General features: G+C 34.7%; 2 protein-coding genes across 9 annotated transcripts in view; one reads left to right on the top strand and one right to left on the bottom strand.

The window, feature by feature from the left end:
• LOC123705916 (calcium/calmodulin-dependent 3',5'-cyclic nucleotide phosphodiesterase 1-like) overlaps positions 1 to 19,028 on the bottom strand; it is a 338,062-nt gene that overhangs the window by 28,263 nt on the left and 290,771 nt on the right. For all 6 annotated transcript variants that reach the window (XM_045655017.1, XM_045655013.1, XM_045655014.1 and 3 more), the window contains one exon: positions 289 to 445. In XM_045655017.1, the coding sequence (XP_045510973.1) occupies positions 289 to 445 (157 nt within the window). The remainder of the gene's footprint in view (positions 1 to 288; positions 446 to 19,028) is intronic.
• Positions 670 to 17,939, top strand: LOC123705918. Of its 3 annotated transcripts, XR_006753350.1 has the most exons (4): positions 670 to 1,135; positions 6,338 to 8,045; positions 10,541 to 10,999; positions 16,202 to 16,405. XR_006753350.1 is itself a non-coding variant. In XM_045655019.1 (2 exons), the coding sequence occupies exons 1-2, from the start codon at positions 10,989 to 10,991 to the stop codon at positions 17,871 to 17,873; spliced, it is 1,683 nt and encodes a 560-aa protein (XP_045510975.1). In that variant the 5' UTR covers positions 10,541 to 10,988; the 3' UTR covers positions 17,874 to 17,939. The 3 variants fall into 3 exon arrangements, 1 of the variants encoding a protein (XP_045510975.1); XR_006753349.1 differs by lacking the exon at positions 670 to 1,135 and having other exon boundaries at positions 5,161 to 8,045; XM_045655019.1 differs by lacking the exons at positions 670 to 1,135; positions 6,338 to 8,045 and having other exon boundaries at positions 16,202 to 17,939.

Genomic DNA, 19,028 nt, shown 5'->3' on the forward strand with positions numbered 1-19,028 from the left:
TTGTTATTTTAGTTTCAAGAGGAGTGTGCTATTACTGCTATTATTAACCCGGGGCTATTATTATCTGACTTCAATGATAATTTCTTCTCTATAAAATTTCTTAGAATGAAAATATTAAACGTCTTGTTGTGTCCTAAAACACATAAATAATAATCCATTAGATACATTATCTAATGGATTATTATTTATGTGTTGTCAGTCTTATGTACAGTGAAGTTTAACCAACTGCAAAAAAGAGGTTTCCCAATTCTAAAAATTCCAAAAGACAATTTATTTTTCATGTATTACCTAAGAGCGGCTTTATCACAGGCATCGGGCGTGTCAACAGCGGGCAAGTGTTCTGTGTCGAGATCAAGTTGGTCTAGCTGTTCATCGGTGGGAGGTGAGCTTTCTGTCGTCTTACTTCGGCTGGATGACCTTCGGACTATGGTCAGAGCGCCTTGTTCTGAAAAAAAAAAGAAAACATGAGCAAAACGTTTAAAAAAATAAACAGTTCGAAATTTAAAAAGGATGCGTTCAATGGATTTATAAAGATTTATATGTTCGAATTTTACTTGATACTGGCAATATTTTAAAGATATATAAAAAAAAAAACACTGAACTTTTAAAAAAAACAACCTGTTCTAAATTTAAATAAGGACGCATTCAAAGGATCATGAGATTGTTATGTACCTACATATAAGATTAGAGGATGCATGGGGCCACCCAAGAAGCTGCACCTGTTAGGAATTGCGACATCGCGCACACCTGCGCTTCCAGAGAGTGTTGCGGCAATCATCGCCACCGCGACGCTGCAGCTACCCCGCCGAGGAGGACGAGCACTCTTAGTTCTAACATCGAACGGGAGGGACGTAGGTTAAGTTAGGAGTAATTTATTATGTAATTTTTTTTACAATAAATAATTTAAAGTAAATTTCGGTTTTTTTTGCGCCTTCGCGGGCCGGTCGATATAATTGGCGCAGTCTTGTGGATGATCCTCGAGAGCCGTCTCTCGGAACGCGAAACTACAAGCATCGAGAATTGCCATTCCATCGGAGGGACGACGACGGGGACCAAGAACCTACATCTATTGGCCGCCGCAACGCGAAGGGTATCCGAACATTGATACTGCAAGAAAGGCCGAAATGAAAATCCTGTAAGTACACTAATTCTCTTAGTGACTTGCCATTCCTAGATTTGTAAGTTTTCCTAGATTACCCATTCACGGGAACCGAGGAACTGTAGCGCGTAGGTTTAAAATATTAATTCATCGCGAATTAATTTTCGAATTTTACAAAATCAAATTGTAAAATTCAAATATAGATATTAGGTTGATAAAAGATTAATAAGTTTAAATATTAATTAATAACGAATTAATTAATTTTCAAATTTTGCGAATTAATTCATTTCATAATTCAGATATATTAATTAGGTAAAGATTATTATTTTTTTATATTAGTTTAACGAAGTTAATAAATTAAATTAAATTTAATATATTTTATATTATAAGTATAGGAAATTAATCTAAAATGTCAGATTTGGATAAAATTTTTAATGCACTTAGGCTTTTGCCAGAATTCGATGGTAATGTTAACGTTTTAACAAGATTTATACATTTAAGTGACCAATTGGCTGAGGAATTTATAGAAAAAGATCCCGGAAATACTTTAAAAACTGCCGCGTTATGTAATGGTATTTTAAATAAAATCACTGGGCCTGCAGCCCGAGTTATTAATGCAAACGGTATACCTACTACTTGGCACGGTATCAAAAGCGTATTAGTTAATAACTTTTCTGACCATAGAGATGAGACCGCCCTTTATAACGATTTAGCCTTATTAACGCAAGGTCGTAGCTCTCCTCAAGAGTTTTACGAAAAATGTCAACATCTTTTTAGTACTATAATGACGTATATAGCATTACATGAAACAGTCGTTACTACTCGTGAGGCAAAAAGGGACCTGTATCAAAAATTAACACTACAGGCTTTCCTACGTGGCCTACGAGATCCGTTAGGCTCACGTATACGTTGCATGCGCCCCGCAACCATTGAAAAAGCATTAGAATACGTGAATGAAGAACAAAGCACTTTATACCTTCAACAACGTAATGAAACTTTTGATAGGAAACCCCACGTACCCTTTAGAATGCCGTACTCGAATGAACCGTTTTATAGACATAATGATTTTAGTGAACCTATCTCTTCTAAACTACAGCCTTTACATTCGTTCAGACCGCAATTTAAGCCACCAAATTTTAATCGAAATTTTAATCAACCACAGGGACCAGCACGTCCTACTCGTACTATGCAAATTTTCCGCGCTGCACCCCCTAACTATAACCCGCAGAGCAATACGTTCAGATTACAGCCTAAACATCCCGCGCAACCGAAACCGCATCCTATGAGTGGCGTTAGCCATTACGTTACAAAGACTTTACCACCAACACCTTTTGCACGCGCTCATGATTGGTCAAAATTTGGTAATCCACCCCCGAGTAATTACTTTAAGACTAGGGAGATGAATCATAATGAATATATAGATAACGAAGAATATTACTGTACCGATTTATATCCTTATGAGGATAACTATTATAATAATGAATATTACTGTACGGAATATGAACCTTATGTACATTACGAACAGACAGACGCACCTGAAAATTCTGATGAAACGTGTGACGTACGTTCAGAACACGATCAGGATTTTCAGAATCCACCAAAATTAGAAAAACCAAAATAGAATTAAATCTACACACGCAACGTCAACTTCCTTATATTCAAATTCATAATCCTCCACTTAAATTGTTAATTGATACTGGAGCTAACCAATCTTTTCTTAGCCCTGATGCAGTACAGAGATATTTTCCTGACGTTACTCTTAATTATGACCCCTTTGAAGTAAGTAATGTTCATGCTGTAACTCGTAGTAATTATTCTATAACATTACCTAGTTTTCCTGAATTTAATGACCCTGACGATATTACATTTTTCGTTTATAAATTTCACAATTATTTCGACGGCTTAATAGGTTCAGATTTGTTAGATAAATGGGAAGCATCAATTAATTATAAAACTAAAACTTTAAATACTTGCAATGCTACGAATCGGTTATTAGTATATGACTCACGGAACGCTAATCTTTATGAGGACGTCATACCCGCAGGAAGTAGTAAATTAGTTAGATTACCTATAGATGTTGAGAATGGAGACGCTATTATACCGGAACAAATTATATGTAATTGTCATATTTCTGAATGTTTAACGAAGGCGAAAAGCAATCGCGCTATCGTGGCAATTTCTAATCCAACCCGTAATGACGTAATTTTTTCAATGGATCGACCAGTATGTGCCGAGGTTTATAATAACGAGTGCACGCGCACCAAACGTTCGTCCGACCGTGTGAAACAGGTATTATCTCGCTTGCGTACTGATCACTTAAATAATGAGGAACGTTTAAATTTAGAGTCATTATGTTCACAGTATGCGGATGTATTTTATATAGAAGGAGAAACCTTAACATTTACGAATAAAATTAAGCATTCTATTAGAACTAAGGATGAAATACCGGTTTATACGAAAAGTTATCGCTATCCATTTATTCATAGACAGGAAGTACAGAATCAGATAAGTAAGATGTTAGAACAGGGTATTATTAGACCATCAGATTCAGCTTGGAGCTCTCCTATTTGGGTGGTACCTAAAAAGGCAGATGCATCCGGCAAAGTTAAATGGCGTTTAGTTGTTGATTTTAGAAAGTTAAATGAGAAAACTTTGGATGACAAATATCCGATTCCTAATATTACAGATGTCTTACATAAATTGGGTAACTGTCAATACTTCACAACGTTAGATTTAGCAAGTGGGTTTTATCAAGTAGAAATGAACCCAGCTGACATTCCAAAAACCGCTTTTAGTGTAGAACATGGTCATTTTGAATTCTTAAGAATGCCCATGGGTCTAAAGAATAGTCCGTCTACTTTTCAAAGAGTAATGGATAATGTACTGAGAGAATTGCAAAATTCTATTTGTCTAGTCTACCTAGATGATATAATAGTATTTAGCACTTCTTTACAGGAGCATATCGTTAATCTTGGGAAAGTGTTTCAGAAATTGCGTGAATCCAACTTTAAAATACAAATGGATAAATCGGAATTTCTTAAACTCGAAACCGCGTATCTAGGTCACATTATTAGCAAAGATGGGATAAAACCTAACCCAGATAAGATATCTGCCATCCAAAAGTATCCCCTTCCGAAAACTCCAACCGATATTAAACGATTTCTAGGTCTATTAGGTTATTATCGGAAATTCATACCAGATTTCGCTAAAATCACGAAGCCCATGACACAATGCTTAAAAAAGGGTTCAAAGATAACATTTTCTAAAGATTACATTGAATGTTTCGATAGGTGTAAAACATTATTAATGAACGATCCAATTCTCCAGTATCCTGATTTCAATAAAGAATTTATTCTTACGACTGATGCGTCGAATTTAGCCATCGGTGCTGTACTCTCGCAAGGCCCCGTTGGTTCCGATAAACCAATTGCGTACGCTTCACGTACACTTAATAGTAGCGAAATTAATTATAGTACGATTGAGAAGGAATTATTAGCAATTGTCTGGGCAACGAAATATTTCCGTCCTTACCTTTTTGGCCGCAAGTTTAAAATTATAACTGATCATAGGCCCCTTCAATGGGTCATGAATTTAAAGGAACCTAATTCCCGTCTCACACGTTGGAGGCTCAAACTTAGCGAATACGATTACACCGTAATTTATAAGCAGGGAAAGCAAAATTGTAACGCCGATGCTTTATCGCGTATTCAAATTAACAATGAGGAAACAGATTCTTTAGCGGTTAATCCAACAGAAACAACACCTTCGTTAATAAGAAGAAGTTCAGATACAATTACTGTTAATTCAAATTCAAGTACGATTACTGCACATTCGAAATCAAGTACTCTTACAGCAAATTCCGACACCGTCACAGTTCATACTGACGCGGAGAACCCAATTCTAGATATACCTATAACAGATCACCCGTTGAATAAATTTAAGAGACAGATAGTTATTACTTTAATAGATAGAGTACCGAGTAAGCCTATAATTTCAAAACCTTTTGAAAATCATACTAAGATAGATATTAATGTTAACAAAGCGAATATTGCTAGCGAAATAGTTTCACTAATTAAAAAATATGTAGATCCTAAGATAAAAACTGCAATTCTAGTTCATCCCCCTGATGCTATGTGTACTATAGTTCCAATAATACAGAGTAATTTTAAAAGTTCATGTATGGATTTAGTTCTTACAAAATTAGAATTGCAAAATGTCAAAGATTACTTTAAGCAACAGGAAATAATACGAAATTATCATGAAGGCAAAACTAACCATCGCGGAATTAACGAAACTCATTTATCTTTATCTAGGAAATACTTTTGGCCTAAAATGAAGGAAGCAGTAACTAAATATATTAATGAGTGTAGCATATGTGGTCAAGGGAAATATGATAGAATTCCAGTAAATCCAAAATTTCGAATCGTAGTTCCTCCTACAAAACCTTTTGAAATAATACATCTCGATTTACTTAGTATTGATTCTCAGAAATATCTCACTATAATAGATGCATTCTCTAAGTATGCTCAAGCATATTGTTTAAAGGACGCAACCGCAATAAGCGTAGTTCAGGCTCTTTTGACGTTTGGTACACATCATGGCTTACCTATGACTGTCGTAACGGATCGAGGTCCTGAGTTCACGAACCAAATATTCAGTGAATTTGTAAGGCTTCATAGAATAAATCACCATAAGTTATTAGCTCATGCACCTAACGAAAATGGTATGGTAGAACGGCTTCACTCAACTTTATTAGAACACATACGTTTACTAAAACTTGAACGACGTGGTGAATTAATCATTAACTTAATGCCGTATGCTGTTCTTGCCTATAATAGTTCGATCCACAGTTTTACGAAGTGCAGGCCTCTTGACATTATAACCGGTCATTTAGATCCCCGCGATCCTGTAGATATCGATCTATCAGAAAATGTCTTACAGCAATATATGCAAGAACATCGCGATAGTATGCACAAAGTATTCAAAATTATTAATGAATCGTCTTTGGAACGCCGTACTCAAATTACAGAAAACATTAATAGGAACCGCGAACCCGAAATACAGTATTATCCAGATCAACAAATTTTTGTAAGAAATCCTAGGGCTAGTCGACAAAAGACCGCACCGCGTTTTACGCACGATACTGTACTGGCTGATTTACCTATTCATATCTATACTAAGAAGAAATATGGCGCTGTTGCTAAATCTAGGCTTAAGAGGGTACCTAAATTGTTACAGAATCCTTCCTCTGATCCTGTGCCAGATTCAAGCAGAAGATCCCACCCTGACTAGCTTGGATGACGGACCTGGTATATTACCATTTAATATTGGAACTGCTAGAATTGTCACTCATTATCATTCATTTTTGCAAATTATTAATTTAAAGGATATTCGTGATAGTATAACCATAGTAAAGGATCAATTAAATTCATTAACGCCTAATTTGCACGATAAATTATTTTCGCTTTATAATTCACATATTGAACACTTGCATTATAAGATTATTAAATTGTCAAATCAGTTGGAAACTTTTGAACCCAATCGCATAAAGAGAGGTCTCATAGATGGTTTAGGTTCAGTTATAAAAAGTATTTCTGGTAATCTAGACTATACAGATGCAATTAAATATGATACCGCAATTAAATTATTACAAAATAATGAGAATAAATTGGTCACAGAAATGAATAATCATATAAGCCTCAGTAAAGATTGGATAGAACAACAATCTGATATTTTAAACAACTTAATTAAAAATCAGGAAAAAATTGAAATAGCTATAAATGATTTAAAGGCCAATAATTTAAACGTTACTCTATACATAGATTTAATTCAACGCGTAGCGATTTTATCAGATAATATAGATGATATATCTGAAGAATTACATAGATTAGAAAATTTATTAGGTTTTATTCGTGCGAAAAGTACGCATCATCTTATGTTCAATTCAAATTCTCTAAAAGAAATGCTAAATAAATTACACAAATTTTATGGTAAAGAGCAAATCCCTCAAGTTAATTATAGAGAATATTTTGATTTAGTTAAACTAGGCTATTATTATAGTAATAGGAATATAGTTATAGTTTTTATGTTCCCGGTTGTCCTTCCTGCTACCTTTGAATTATTTAAATTATCCATAGTTCCTAATAAAGATAGTAAAGTCCTAATTCCACCCTATCCTTTTGTGGCAATTCACAACGAGGATTTTATGTACATGGAGGCAGAATGCCCGAAGTCTGGCCTAGGGTATCTATGTGAGGACAAGCTGAACCATCATCGATCCAAAAATGACTGCGTGTATCACCTTATTACCACGCAACGAGTCGTCGCATCTTGTCTCTTCACGCCTGTGGAGCTCGGAGCGCCCGCACTAGAAAAATTAGACGACGCCCACTACGTCATCAGTTTCCCCAAGCCATCAAAAATCCACTTATCATGCTCGCAAGATCAATATGACGTCATTAAAGGAAGCTACTTAGCCACAATACCCAAAAACTGCATTCTTCAAACGGAGGCTTTCAAGATAGTCAATCGAGAAGACCATATCAAAGGACAGATAATGAAAATTGCAAACCTGCCAGATTCCAGCCAATATAATACAGATGAAGAAGTTCTGAAGTTGAATTCGATAAATTTGGATAAATTACACGCTAGTAACAGAGCTATATCAATGGAAATGCCTATCAGTACTAACAACGGATACGAGATTCTCTATATGCAGCCTTCCATAATACCGATATATGTTATATTAATAACGAGTGCAGTTGCCCTAGTGACATGGTACGTCGTACGGAGACTGCGTACATCAAAGCCTATTACTACGAGTGTTCATGGTAATCAAAAAGAAGAAATAGAACATCAATCGGCGGAGGGTGAAATTTCAGCGATATTAACGAGCCTTGCCCGCCAATAATCGCTGAACTTCAGGAGGGAGGTGTTATGTACCTACATATAAGATTAGAGGATGCATGGGGCCACCCAAGAAGCTGCACCTGTTAGGAATTGCGACATCGCGCACACCTGCGCTTCCAGAGAGTGTTGCGGCAATCATCGCCACCGCGACGCTGCAGCTACCCCGCCGAGGAGGACGAGCACTCTTAGTTCTAACATCGAACGGGAGGGACGTAGGTTAAGTTAGGAGTAATTTATTATGTAATTTTTTTTACAATAAATAATTTAAAGTAAATTTCGGTTTTTTTTGCGCCTTCGCGGGCCGGTCGATATAATTAGATCACATTATGATGTTTATTTTAAATGTTTGTAAATATAGATACAAAATACTAAATTGGCTTTATTTCATGCTACGAATTATTGTTTGTTTAAAATAATTTGAATTTACATGTTCGACAGATGTTGCAACTAGCTACGATGTTAATATTTTACCAGAAAATTTTAAGCGCTGTGCGTTTTTATCTGTTATTTTGTGCGACAGTTTTAAACGACAAAATATAATTAATATACCTAAGTAATATTATTTATAACAGACGGAATCTTAAATAAAACAAACGTTGTTTTATATTCAATCCAATTCATAATTCAGAAAGAAAAAGGCAGATAATAAAAAGAGCAAAAGAGAAGGTAGAAATGGTAGTAGAAATTCAATTAAAGCTCTTTTCAGCAGAGCTTATGCAGACATTTGAGCGTATTTCAGGGGTCTCGAACATGTTCTGTTCAATGTTTAAGGATGAAAATATTAATTTAGGTGAATTTATCTATGATATTTAATATTTAACAATAAACGAATATAGTAGGCATATTCTTAAACGAAAAATGTTGATTAGGTAAGATTTTTTTTTGTGAATTACTCTCTAGGTGAATTACTCTCTACAAACAAATAAATTTTCATTTCATTTCATTTCATTTCATTTCATTTCATTTAGGAACTGATTTAAATCTAGCATTTTTAATAGTATCCTGTGCCGAAAACAAATACCCAACATTTTTCTTCTAAATTTTATGTTACACTACACTCCGCTACATAGAATACAATAAATAAGAACGAAATTTATGAGATAAAAGGATAAATATTGTTAAAAAGTATATTTTAATTTTAACAGTACCTATATAAAGCTTTATATCTTAAATGGCAAGTGTTTGTGACCCCTGCTTCTTTTAAAGCCTTTAAAACTTCCAAATCCGAACATTTTCGCCTTTTCACTCTACGTTCCGTGAAAGCTATCTTTGAGTATGCGATACTTTCGTCGCTTTTCCGAAGGGTAATAGTTTTTATATACCTAGTTCTATGGAGTTAAAAAAAGCGCATCGATATTTACCTAGTGATCGATACGATATTTTTAGACAGTGGGATATCGTGTCGTAACTTTTAAACAAGTCATAATATTATAGCTTTTCAAATTAAATAAATAAAGATCTAAAATTTGTGGAACATTAAAAAATTCAACAAACATTTTGTAAGGTAGATGTTATAAATTTTTTATTGCTCGTTTTAAACTAATTTGAATACACTATGAAAGTAATTAAAATGTCGCGACAAATTAATGCTATGAACTGTTAAATTTTGTTGTGTTATGTTTGTGTTGTTCTCTATTTATTCTGATATTCTTTTCTAATTTTTCTGTTTATTAGAAAATAAACATAATTTAAAAATGTATAATTAATTCTGTATAATTATTTCGCTCCGAAAATTACAAAGAACTTTACAAAAAGCCTTCGTTCTTTGACTCAAAGAATTCCGCAATTGTCGAATTTCTTACTAAAAGCATTCGTCAGATTTTTATCTTTATTAGAAAAGGAGCAAAATACTTAATTTTCACATTTAAAATAGATTAAACAAACGCAGTGGACAAAAAAGAATAATTCAAGCGGGTTGAAATAAATCCGTCTGCTTCAGGGGCCAGGGCAGTAGATACGATAAAATTGTTTTTAGATTATCTTACGGGTGCCACAGTATAAATAAAATGAATAGTTATTTATATTCTGTGGTTTCCCTACGATACACGAAAGCACATGTTTGTTTGAGTAAAATACAAAATAAGGGTTCTATGAAAATTGTTCTACGTTTAGACAAATAACTATTTTAAGTAGTAACAATACAAGTAAGTATTAGTACACAAGTAGGTAGGTTATAAAATATTTTGAATATTTTGGCTGGTATTTTGTTTCTTTAAGTAAGTATTAGATTTATTTCAGAAAAACGTTTTTGGGCCTTGAGAACTAAGAAAGTTTTAAAATTAGATCAAACCATCAACCATCACAACACCTTTTTAATCATGGCTCATTTTATATTCAGTATTTATAACTTCCAAGCCTCAAGATTCCTTTAATCATATTTTCGTACCATTCGATATTCGGTAATCCCTATTCAACGATCACACAATAATGTTTAAATCCATATTACGTAAAACTCGCGTAAAACCAAAGACAAGATTTCATAATAAACAAAATCTACGAAATACGAAAATAATGAACATGTTATGTACCTACATATAAGATTAGAGGATGCATGGGGCCACCCAAGAAGCTGCACCTGTTAGGAATTGCGACATCGCGCACACCTGCGCTTCCAGAGAGTGTTGCGGCAATCATCGCCACCGCGACGCTGCAGCTACCCCGCCGAGGAGGACGAGCACTCTTAGTTCTAACATCGAACGGGAGGGACGTAGGTTAAGTTAGGAGTAATTTATTATGTAATTTTTTTTACAATAAATAATTTAAAGTAAATTTCGGTTTTTTTTGCGCCTTCGCGGGCCGGTCGATATAATTGGCGCAGTCTTGTGGATGATCCTCGAGAGCCGTCTCTCGGAACGCGAAACTACAAGCATCGAGAATTGCCATTCCATCGGAGGGACGACGACGGGGACCAAGAACCTACATCTATTGGCCGCCGCAACGCGAAGGGTATCCGAACATTGATACTGCAAGAAAGGCCGAAATGAAAATCCTGTAAGTACACTAATTCTCTTAGTGACTTGCCATTCCTAGATTTGTAAGTTTTCCTAGATTACCCATTCACGGGAACCGAGGAACTGTAGCGCGTAGGTTTAAAATATTAATTCATCGCGAATTAATTTTCGAATTTTACAAAATCAAATTGTAAAATTCAAATATAGATATTAGGTTGATAAAAGATTAATAAGTTTAAATATTAATTAATAACGAATTAATTAATTTTCAAATTTTGCGAATTAATTCATTTCATAATTCAGATATATTAATTAGGTAAAGATTATTATTTTTTTATATTAGTTTAACGAAGTTAATAAATTAAATTAAATTTAATATATTTTATATTATAAGTATAGGAAATTAATCTAAAATGTCAGATTTGGATAAAATTTTTAATGCACTTAGGCTTTTGCCAGAATTCGATGGTAATGTTAACGTTTTAACAAGATTTATACATTTAAGTGACCAATTGGCTGAGGAATTTATAGAAAAAGATCCCGGAAATACTTTAAAAACTGCCGCGTTATGTAATGGTATTTTAAATAAAATCACTGGGCCTGCAGCCCGAGTTATTAATGCAAACGGTATACCTACTACTTGGCACGGTATCAAAAGCGTATTAGTTAATAACTTTTCTGACCATAGAGATGAGACCGCCCTTTATAACGATTTAGCCTTATTAACGCAAGGTCGTAGCTCTCCTCAAGAGTTTTACGAAAAATGTCAACATCTTTTTAGTACTATAATGACGTATATAGCATTACATGAAACAGTCGTTACTACTCGTGAGGCAAAAAGGGACCTGTATCAAAAATTAACACTACAGGCTTTCCTACGTGGCCTACGAGATCCGTTAGGCTCACGTATACGTTGCATGCGCCCCGCAACCATTGAAAAAGCATTAGAATACGTGAATGAAGAACAAAGCACTTTATACCTTCAACAACGTAATGAAACTTTTGATAGGAAACCCCACGTACCCTTTAGAATGCCGTACTCGAATGAACCGTTTTATAGACATAATGATTTTAGTGAACCTATCTCTTCTAAACTACAGCCTTTACATTCGTTCAGACCGCAATTTAAGCCACCAAATTTTAATCGAAATTTTAATCAACCACAGGGACCAGCACGTCCTACTCGTACTATGCAAATTTTCCGCGCTGCACCCCCTAACTATAACCCGCAGAGCAATACGTTCAGATTACAGCCTAAACATCCCGCGCAACCGAAACCGCATCCTATGAGTGGCGTTAGCCATTACGTTACAAAGACTTTACCACCAACACCTTTTGCACGCGCTCATGATTGGTCAAAATTTGGTAATCCACCCCCGAGTAATTACTTTAAGACTAGGGAGATGAATCATAATGAATATATAGATAACGAAGAATATTACTGTACCGATTTATATCCTTATGAGGATAACTATTATAATAATGAATATTACTGTACGGAATATGAACCTTATGTACATTACGAACAGACAGACGCACCTGAAAATTCTGATGAAACGTGTGACGTACGTTCAGAACACGATCAGGATTTTCAGAATCCACCAAAATTAGAAAAACCAAAATAGAATTAAATCTACACACGCAACGTCAACTTCCTTATATTCAAATTCATAATCCTCCACTTAAATTGTTAATTGATACTGGAGCTAACCAATCTTTTCTTAGCCCTGATGCAGTACAGAGATATTTTCCTGACGTTACTCTTAATTATGACCCCTTTGAAGTAAGTAATGTTCATGCTGTAACTCGTAGTAATTATTCTATAACATTACCTAGTTTTCCTGAATTTAATGACCCTGACGATATTACATTTTTCGTTTATAAATTTCACAATTATTTCGACGGCTTAATAGGTTCAGATTTGTTAGATAAATGGGAAGCATCAATTAATTATAAAACTAAAACTTTAAATACTTGCAATGCTACGAATCGGTTATTAGTATATGACTCACGGAACGCTAATCTTTATGAGGACGTCATACCCGCAGGAAGTAGTAAATTAGTTAGATTACCTATAGATGTTGAGAATGGAGACGCTATTATACCGGAACAAATTATATGTAATTGTCATATTTCTGAATGTTTAACGAAGGCGAAAAGCAATCGCGCTATCGTGGCAATTTCTAATCCAACCCGTAATGACGTAATTTTTTCAATGGATCGACCAGTATGTGCCGAGGTTTATAATAACGAGTGCACGCGCACCAAACGTTCGTCCGACCGTGTGAAACAGGTATTATCTCGCTTGCGTACTGATCACTTAAATAATGAGGAACGTTTAAATTTAGAGTCATTATGTTCACAGTATGCGGATGTATTTTATATAGAAGGAGAAACCTTAACATTTACGAATAAAATTAAGCATTCTATTAGAACTAAGGATGAAATACCGGTTTATACGAAAAGTTATCGCTATCCATTTATTCATAGACAGGAAGTACAGAATCAGATAAGTAAGATGTTAGAACAGGGTATTATTAGACCATCAGATTCAGCTTGGAGCTCTCCTATTTGGGTGGTACCTAAAAAGGCAGATGCATCCGGCAAAGTTAAATGGCGTTTAGTTGTTGATTTTAGAAAGTTAAATGAGAAAACTTTGGATGACAAATATCCGATTCCTAATATTACAGATGTCTTACATAAATTGGGTAACTGTCAATACTTCACAACGTTAGATTTAGCAAGTGGGTTTTATCAAGTAGAAATGAACCCAGCTGACATTCCAAAAACCGCTTTTAGTGTAGAACATGGTCATTTTGAATTCTTAAGAATGCCCATGGGTCTAAAGAATAGTCCGTCTACTTTTCAAAGAGTAATGGATAATGTACTGAGAGAATTGCAAAATTCTATTTGTCTAGTCTACCTAGATGATATAATAGTATTTAGCACTTCTTTACAGGAGCATATCGTTAATCTTGGGAAAGTGTTTCAGAAATTGCGTGAATCCAACTTTAAAATACAAATGGATAAATCGGAATTTCTTAAACTCGAAACCGCGTATCTAGGTCACATTATTAGCAAAGATGGGATAAAACCTAACCCAGATAAGATATCTGCCATCCAAAAGTATCCCCTTCCGAAAACTCCAACCGATATTAAACGATTTCTAGGTCTATTAGGTTATTATCGGAAATTCATACCAGATTTCGCTAAAATCACGAAGCCCATGACACAATGCTTAAAAAAGGGTTCAAAGATAACATTTTCTAAAGATTACATTGAATGTTTCGATAGGTGTAAAACATTATTAATGAACGATCCAATTCTCCAGTATCCTGATTTCAATAAAGAATTTATTCTTACGACTGATGCGTCGAATTTAGCCATCGGTGCTGTACTCTCGCAAGGCCCCGTTGGTTCCGATAAACCAATTGCGTACGCTTCACGTACACTTAATAGTAGCGAAATTAATTATAGTACGATTGAGAAGGAATTATTAGCAATTGTCTGGGCAACGAAATATTTCCGTCCTTACCTTTTTGGCCGCAAGTTTAAAATTATAACTGATCATAGGCCCCTTCAATGGGTCATGAATTTAAAGGAACCTAATTCCCGTCTCACACGTTGGAGGCTCAAACTTAGCGAATACGATTACACCGTAATTTATAAGCAGGGAAAGCAAAATTGTAACGCCGATGCTTTATCGCGTATTCAAATTAACAATGAGGAAACAGATTCTTTAGCGGTTAATCCAACAGAAACAACACCTTCGTTAATAAGAAGAAGTTCAGATACAATTACTGTTAATTCAAATTCAAGTACAATTACTGCACATTCGAAATCAAGTACTCTTACAGCAAATTCCGACACCGTCACAGTTCATACTGACGCGGAGAACCCAATTCTAGATATACCTATAACAGATCACCCGTTGAATAAATTTAAGAGACAGATAGTTATTACTTTAATAGATAGAGTACCGAGTAAGCCTATAATTTCAAAACCTTTTGAAAATCATACTAAGATAGATATTAATGTTAACAAAGCGAATATTGATAGCGAAATAGTTTCACTAATTAAAAAATATGTAGATCCTAAGATAAAAACTGCAATTCTAGTTCATCCCCCTGATGCTATGTGTACTATAGTTCCAATAATACAGAGTAATTTTAAAAGTTCATGTATGGATTTAGTTCTTACAAAATTAGAATTGCAAAATGTCAAAGATTACTTTAAGCAACAGGAAATAATACGAAATTATCATGAAGGCAAAACTAACCATCGCGGAATTAACGAAACTCATTTATCTTTATCTAGGAAATACTTTTGGCCTAAAATGAAGGAAGCAGTAACTAAATATATTAATGAGTGTAGCATATGTGGTCAAGGGAAATATGATAGAATTCCAGTAAATCCAAAATTTCGAATCGTAGTTCCTCCTACAAAACCTTTTGAAATAGTACATCTCGATTTACTTAGTATTGATTCTCAGAAATATCTCACTATAATAGATGCATTCTCTAAGTATGCTCAAGCATATTGTTTAAAGGACGCAACCGCAATAAGCGTAGTTCAGGCTCTTTTGACGTTTGGTACACATCATGGCTTACCTATGACTGTCGTAACGGATCGAGGTCCTGAGTTCACGAACCAAATATTCAGTGAATTTGTAAGGCTTCATAGAATAAATCACCATAAGTTATTAGCTCATGCACCTAACGAAAATGGTATGGTAGAACGGCTTCACTCAACTTTATTAGAACACATACGTTTACTAAAACTTGAACGACGTGGTGAATTAATCATTAACTTAATGCCGTATGCTGTTCTTGCCTATAATAGTTCGATCCACAGTTTTACGAAGTGCAGGCCTCTTGACATTATAACCGGTCATTTAGATCCCCGCGATCCTGTAGATATCGATCTATCAGAAAATGTCTTACAGCAATATATGCAAGAACATCGCGATAGTATGCACAAAGTATTCAAAATTATTAATGAATCGTCTTTGGAACGCCGTACTCAAATTACAGAAAACATTAATAGGAACCGCGAACCCGAAATACAGTATTATCCAGATCAACAAATTTTTGTAAGAAATCCTAGGGCTAGTCGACAAAAGACCGCACCGCGTTTTACGCACGATACTGTACTGGCTGATTTACCTATTCATATCTATACTAAGAAGAAATATGGCGCTGTTGCTAAATCTAGGCTTAAGAGGGTACCTAAATTGTTACAGAATCCTTCCTCTGATCCTGTGCCAGATTCAAGCAGAAGATCCCACCCTGACTAGCTTGGATGACGGACCTGGTATATTACCATTTAATATTGGAACTGCTAGAATTGTCACTCATTATCATTCATTTTTGCAAATTATTAATTTAAAGGATATTCGTGATAGTATAACCATAGTAAAGGATCAATTAAATTCATTAACGCCTAATTTGCACGATAAATTATTTTCGCTTTATAATTCACATATTGAACACTTGCATTATAAGATTATTAAATTGTCAAATCAGTTGGAAACTTTTGAACCCAATCGCATAAAGAGAGGTCTCATAGATGGTTTAGGTTCAGTTATAAAAAGTATTTCTGGTAATCTAGACTATACAGATGCAATTAAATATGATACCGCAATTAAATTATTACAAAATAATGAGAATAAATTGGTCACAGAAATGAATAATCATATAAGCCTCAGTAAAGATTGGATAGAACAACAATCTGATATTTTAAACAACTTAATTAAAAATCAGGAAAAAATTGAAATAGCTATAAATGATTTAAAGGCCAATAATTTAAACGTTACTCTATACATAGATTTAATTCAACGCGTAGCGATTTTATCAGATAATATAGATGATATATCTGAAGAATTACATAGATTAGAAAATTTATTAGGTTTTATTCGTGCGAAAAGTACGCATCATCTTATGTTCAATTCAAATTCTCTAAAAGAAATGCTAAATAAATTACACAAATTTTATGGCAAAGAGCAAATCCCTCAAGTTAATTATAGAGAATATTTTGATTTAGTTAAACTAGGCTATTATTATAGTAATAGGAATATAGTTATAGTTTTTATGTTCCCGGTTGTCCTTCCTGCTACCTTTGAATTATTTAAATTATCCATAGTTCCTAATAAAGATAGTAAAGTCCTAATTCCACCCTATCCTTTTGTGGCAATTCACAACGAGGATTTTATGTACATGGAGGCAGAATGCCCGAAGTCTGGCCTAGGGTATCTATGTGAGGACAAGCTGAACCATCATCGATCCAAAAATGACTGCGTGTATCACCTTATTACCACGCAACGAGTCGTCGCATCTTGTCTCTTCACGCCTGTGGAGCTCGGAGCGCCCGCACTAGAAAAATTAGACGACGCCCACTACGTCATCAGTTTCCCCAAGCCATCAAAAATCCACTTATCATGCTCGCAAGATCAATATGACGTCATTAAAGGAAGCTACTTAGCCACAATACCCAAAAACTGCATTCTTCAAACGGAGGCTTTCAAGATAGTCAATCGAGAAGACCATATCAAAGGACAGATAATGAAAATTGCAAACCTGCCAGATTCCAGCCAATATAATACAGATGAAGAAGTTCTGAAGTTGAATTCGATAAATTTGGATAAATTACACGCTAGTAACAGAGCTATATCAATGGAAATGCCTATCAGTACTAACAACGGATACGAGATTCTCTATATGCAGCCTTCCATAATACCGATATATGTTATATTAATAACGAGTGCAGTTGCCCTAGTGACATGGTACGTCGTACGGAGACTGCGTACATCAAAGCCTATTACTACGAGTGTTCATGGTAATCAAAAAGAAGAAATAGAACATCAATCGGCGGAGGGTGAAATTTCAGCGATATTAACGAGCCTTGCCCGCCAATAATCGCTGAACTTCAGGAGGGAGGTGTTATGTACCTACATATAAGATTAGAGGATGTATGGGGCCACCCAAGAAGCTGCACCTGTTAGGAATTGCGACATCGCGCACACCTGCGCTTCCAGAGAGTGTTGCGGCAATCATCGCCACCGCGACGCTGCAGCTACCCCGCCGAGGAGGACGAGCACTCTTAGTTCTAACATCGAACGGGAGGGACGTAGGTTAAGTTAGGAGTAATTTATTATGTAATTTTTTTTACAATAAATAATTTAAAGTAAATTTCGGTTTTTTTTGCGCCTTCGCGGGCCGGTCGATATAATTAACAACAAAACATTCACATAACATAAGCAGTACAATATTGTTTATTTTCATGACTAGCTTGTTTTATTAGTCTGTGGTCTCAGGTTGTGTTCACTGCGGTTGCCATGGTAACAAGCTAGGGGCTCACCGCGGGTTTTAGTACTAATGGTGAGCTTACAATTATATAAATTGTTGTTTTCTATGCAATTACGAATGTTGCATGCAATTGGCTATAAAAACTTACGGAGTATTTGTCTGTAAAATTTTATTGTACTGTATAGGCTATTAAACGTATATTTATGACTGAAAATTGCATGAATATGTGTAGAATCAATGTATATTGTACAACTTTGCTCATTAAACGGCTTTGAAAACATTGAAATAAACACTAGTTCATAGATGCTATGGAATATTATGATAATTATAAGGATTTGGTTATAATCTTCTTTCTTCTAATATATAAAATTCCCGTGTCACATCGTTAGCTTTACCATTCGCCCCCAAAACGGCTGGACCGATTCTCATGAAATTTTTTGTGCATATCGGGTAGGTCTGAGAATCGGCCAACATCTATTATATTTTCATACCTCTAAGGCAGAAAAACGTTTGCTATAAACAAGAATATGCTATTCTTTTATTGTGTAGGTACTTAAAACTTAAAAGGTACCTACTTAATAATTTAATTTAGATGTCAACTTAAAATTGTGATGAAATTGAAGCTTCATAATAATGTTAATTAATTCAGTTCAATTTATTTATTTATTAGGTATTTTCTTTTAATAATGAATTATTTTACTATTGATTTCTATGAATATCTACGTACTATTATCCAAACACAACAAAATATAATCTAAATTCTAT

The sequence above is a fragment of the Colias croceus genome, chromosome 3, assembly GCF_905220415.1.
Source record: "Colias croceus chromosome 3, ilColCroc2.1".
Classification (NCBI taxonomy): Eukaryota; Metazoa; Arthropoda; class Insecta; order Lepidoptera; family Pieridae; genus Colias; species Colias croceus.